Source organism: Belonocnema kinseyi, chromosome 5 (assembly GCF_010883055.1).
Source record: "Belonocnema kinseyi isolate 2016_QV_RU_SX_M_011 chromosome 5, B_treatae_v1, whole genome shotgun sequence".
Lineage (NCBI taxonomy): Eukaryota > Metazoa > Arthropoda > Insecta > Hymenoptera > Cynipidae > Belonocnema > Belonocnema kinseyi.
Genome location: NC_046661.1, coordinates 63238788 through 63243404, shown reverse-complemented (window position 1 = coordinate 63243404; position 4617 = coordinate 63238788). Strand labels below are relative to the sequence as shown.

The 4617-nt window shown below is 36.8% G+C and overlaps 2 protein-coding genes across 14 annotated transcripts in view; both read right to left on the bottom strand.

Moving 5' to 3' along the window:
• The window catches only part of LOC117172410 (liprin-beta-1), a 145052-nt gene that overhangs the window by 33084 nt on the left and 107351 nt on the right, over positions 1 to 4617 (bottom strand). For 8 of the 9 annotated variants that reach the window (XM_033360309.1, XM_033360310.1, XM_033360312.1 and 5 more), the window contains exon 7: positions 1471 to 1509. The exons of the other annotated variant lie outside the window; for it this stretch is intronic. In XM_033360309.1, coding sequence (XP_033216200.1) covers positions 1471 to 1509 — 39 coding nt within the window. The remainder of the gene's footprint in view (positions 1 to 1470; positions 1510 to 4617) is intronic. 9 annotated transcript variants of the gene reach the window in all.
• Positions 3046 to 4617, bottom strand: part of LOC117172411 — an 18041-nt gene continuing 16469 nt past the window's right edge. For 4 of the 5 annotated variants that reach the window (XM_033360317.1, XM_033360320.1, XM_033360321.1 and 1 more), the window contains exons 2-3: positions 3443 to 3731; positions 3046 to 3366 (exon numbers count right to left, since the gene is read on the bottom strand). In XM_033360317.1, the coding sequence (XP_033216208.1) occupies positions 3092 to 3366; positions 3443 to 3557 (390 nt within the window). In that variant the 5' untranslated portion in view covers positions 3558 to 3731 and the 3' untranslated portion in view covers positions 3046 to 3091. The remainder of the gene's footprint in view (positions 3367 to 3442; positions 3732 to 4617) is intronic. The other variant, XR_004467021.1, reaches the window with a different exon arrangement.

Here is a 4617-nt window from a genome sequence, read left to right as displayed (position 1 = left end):
AGCTATCTAAGGATGGTACTATAGAACGCCACCTCAAGGTAGGCCTAGTGGCGCCATCTCTTGGTCAGGCCGGAAACTTATCAATCCACCCTCGTATTAAGCCGTGTAGTACGAAGGAGGAATTTTTGCTAATTATTTGTTGGAGCCTTGAAGTGAGCCTTGCTGGGAATTTAAAGTTAATATTAATTAATCGACGTTGCCTATAAAGAGTTAAGATTGTCAAATTTCCTAGGTGTTTTGTGAACCATTTATAGCGTCTCAAATTACCCCACGGCTGAATGATGCGCAGCCAGGTCATAAGGGTGGTCGAACTTTCGGTCGTCCGTTCAACAATTAATAATGTATAATCTTCATCTGTTTGTAGATATAGCTCAAGTGTAATTTTATCTGTAGTTTTCATGATCGAGAATTTTGTTCGTACCACTGACTCAAGGGCGTTTGATCAAAATCATTCTTTTACTTCGAAATATAATTTCACATATTTGATCTTATTGCTAAATCAAGAATTGTCTCATTTATATCATCTTCGACGGCGAAAATCCTTTTAGATTGCGCGTGTAAGATTTACAGGTAATCGTCCATGCCATTACATCGATTTTGAAAGCGAAGCCAATCACACTTACAAATTCCTTTTTTTATAAATGATATGATTGAGGCAATGTTTTTGAACAACTGACGCTAAAGAGAAATCTTTTAAAGCCTCATAATGTGATCAGAGGTGGCAAAAAGAAATATAAAAAAATTCGAGGGAGTTTTTTTATGAAGGCAATTTTTTTATGTGTATAGATGAGTTGTTTTAAATTGGTTGGTTAATGATTTAATTGTAAGAATTTATTTCAACCTGTTTATTTATACTTTGTTAAAGTTTACATGCTGAATTTTATATTATGTTTTTTACTTAAGGAAATTTATTTTAGTTAATTGACCATAACCTGAAATTTCTTTTGAAAATGTGCATATTTGTTTAATTGTGCGTAATGAAGATAACCGGTACTGGCCAATTGTGGGACGGAAGGCTAACGAGTTCGTGCGGATTCGGGCGCGCTCGGAATGGCTCGTTAATAGCAGCTCACTTTGGATCAGTCGTGGAACGGTACACTGATTTAGACAAACATACGGTCGAAACGATGAAAAGTTCTGTGAACTTTTCCGAATGTTATTTAAAAAATTTATCATTTTTTTCGGATGATAATTTGACTACTGTTGTTTTCTCTCTTCTTTCGCGAACGTACTATTCTGACTTAAGACGCAAGATTATGCTGTACTGCACGCTCCACTCCTCCCGGTCATTCTATGCGCGCATATCTAGCACTCCCCTCGACGGTGTAGGGAGTCCCAATAGGGCCGGAGCAGGGTAGAAGAAAAAAAAGATGAGTGGACCCTTGAAAGTGAAATTCAGGTTGAAATCTTCCAATAAACGCATTTATACGAAATAAGTAATACGTAGAATGTTGGAAATATATTTCTTACCTGTAATGGATGACCCTTCCATTGTTATTAGGTTAAGACCTGTTACGAATACAAAAATGATTAAGAAATGGCTCGATAGAAGATAATCGGTTAATAATGTCAGTGAGTATTGACAAAAATCGTAGGGGTTGCCAATCTGCCGCTTCCCATAAAATGTGAAAAAAGTTTTGGAGACACTGGCTTCTTGCGCAGTTGTTCATCATGAATACATACATACATTCTGTAAGTTTCGAACACACACAAACATATACAGAACTACAGACTGGTACACGTCGTACCTGACAAAATATATTATGATATATTGGGTGAGGTACCACGATACTTCATCTGCTATTTCTCATAATGGTGGTCCTAAGTCGGAACTCCCTGGTCCTGAGCCCCCAATACGCGTCAAAGCGCAAGTGGATCACGCTTTGGATTCTTACGTTTGAAATTCCGTCATATGACTACAAGGAAATAAAATCAGCGAGACGTCACTGAGAAAACACGAAAAATAAACGACTACTACCAGAGACAAGCAACATGCAGTCAAAACACAACCAAACTTAAGAAAATCCAACGAGAGAGGAGTGACATGGAACTGAAACACAACAAAATAAAATAACACACAAATAACAACAAAATCAACAACAAAAAAGAGGTACCGACTCAGGAACACCTGTTTGGTGCCAACTCAGGAACACTACAAATGTTTACCAATTGCATGCTATTGCGCGAAAAAAACAAATTTGAATAAAAATTCGACTTTCATCACGCAAAAACACACAAAACACAGAAGCCAACGCAACATGGTGCGACATGGTAAAAATCGATCAGAGGAGATCTCTTTTACCGACCGTGAAAACGGCAAATCAACACTATCGATCTAAGTTACTTCCTCAAGTAACTGAAATTGCTAACGTCTTTTCAAACTATATGGAGTTATGAATCAATTTTTTAAATTAAATTAATTGTTCCGACCAAAAATCTTCTCCTTTCTCTCTGCTGGAAATCGAAACCAGGTCATCCGATTGCCGGTCGGGTGCTCTTAACACTAAGCTACTAGAGAGATCGAAAGAGGAAACATTTTTCAGAAATACCTGATGTCTTTAGCAAGGTGTTACGTATTATATACGTGAAGTATAACAGGAATCTGTACTATCATAGGAGATGGTAACAATCGATCAGTGGAGATTTCTTTCACCGACCGTGAAAATGGAAAATCAACAATATCGATCTAAGTTAACTCCTATATTTAAATTAAAAAAATTAATTGATAGCTCCATCTAGTCTGAAAAGACGTTAAGAATTTCTGTTTTTTGAGGAGATAACTTAGATCGATGCTGTTGATTTTCCATTTCCATGGTCGGTGAAAAGCAGTTAAAATTCGGTGAACCTATGCATAGACTAAAAAATGCTTCTAATTTTCATCTTTTGAAGGCTAATGACATATCTCACTTATTCTAATTTTTATCTTACTGCAAGTGACATATCGTTGGATTCGCTAAGAAATGTAGATTTCGAAAATAAGATTTATAAAATTATAAATGCAAAATAAATTTTTTATTCTGTTTTGTGAGATTAGGCTTTTTCCCATTCATATTTTCTATGGCGTTATTCCAAGATTTTAAATTTACGCTGTTCAGTGTAGAGTGAAAACAGCAATATTTACTGCTTCGGCCACAAAGACTGAAAGGTACATTCGCTTGCAGCATTGTTCGTGCGCTTTCGACAATTGACCGATTGTCGTGCTCCGATTTTCCGTTCTGTTCAGGTGCATATGATGCCGTATTTCCATGATAATTCCTCGAGATGCAAGACAATTGTCCATTTCTTTGTTGACGTAATCTCTTCTATGATCTCCTGTTCTGATTTGTGCTTCAGGAAATATACGTGGCGAAAACCAGATGCATCGGCCTTGAAAATGAAAAAATATTTAACGCGATCAACAAAATCTACGGACAGTAACCCACGTACATTAGAATGTACATACTAACCGGGTTTTCTAACTTGTTAATTGTTAAAAGGCATGCGGTGACTCTGACCCAGCGGACGAGGTTCGCAAAAAAGCATCCTTGTCTGACAATTTCAATCCTTCTACAGAACATTTTGCTGCCATCTCGTGAATATTTCTCTTATTTACACGACCAGACTCATTTTTGACACATTTACTTCTCCAGCGTCAGATATCTTCTTTCTAAAAGTCATTCATTATATCTCGTGCACTCTTTTATAACCTAACGCTGCTTGTTGATTTTTACGATCGAATATGATGCTGCTTCCTGTAAATAAAACATGATAGAAGATAGATTCTTGCGTAAACCTGGAAACGTTTTCGGATTCTTTAAATTTGAAAACACTGTCATGTCCGAGGGTAACAGTAACGTTGGTTTTCGCTGCCTATCGAGACATAATAATACGGAGGACCAAACTAAATCCAAACAGCTACTCTTCTCAATTAATTATTTTTTTCTTCGACTTGGTTTCGGCGTAAATGGCCCCCAATCAAGACATGCTGAAGTCGAAAATTACGACTTCAACATGTATCATTTTTGAGACGGAGCCAGATTTCAATTTATGTGTTGAAGACCATTTTATTTGTAAGCAAATTTTTCAGGGTTATAGTCGTTCAGACCTACCGATTCTCAATTTTTAGATTAAAAATAAGTAAATAAATAATTTCAAATTATTCATTTATCAATTTTAATTCTTCGAATCTGTTAACAGTCTCATTTCTAAATCCAGAAAGATTCGTCTTGAGACAAGTTTACGCCGACTTGAAATCACAATGCTAAGGTGTCTTTGCTAAGGAGTCTTGCAGACGAACTCAACTCATCGCCAAGTGAAACTTAAGTCGAAGCATTTTTACTCATGATGCTCTTTTATACTGCTTCGCTTACTCTCCATGCTTTGAAAATCACGCTTTAAATGGTTTGCGAAACCCACAAAACTGTGATTAGCAAATATGGTAGAATTCCAATTACTTGAACTTCCTGCCTGAACACATAAGCTTACACTACTATTAACTCTAGTTACGACATAAGCTTCTACCTACCTATTGGACACCTAGTCCGGGAGCTGGGTATGTTCCCGTATGCATTCAAGAGGCAAAAGGTAAAAACTAGTTAATCTTATGTATTTTGACCCGCTGAATCCAATGGTACCGGT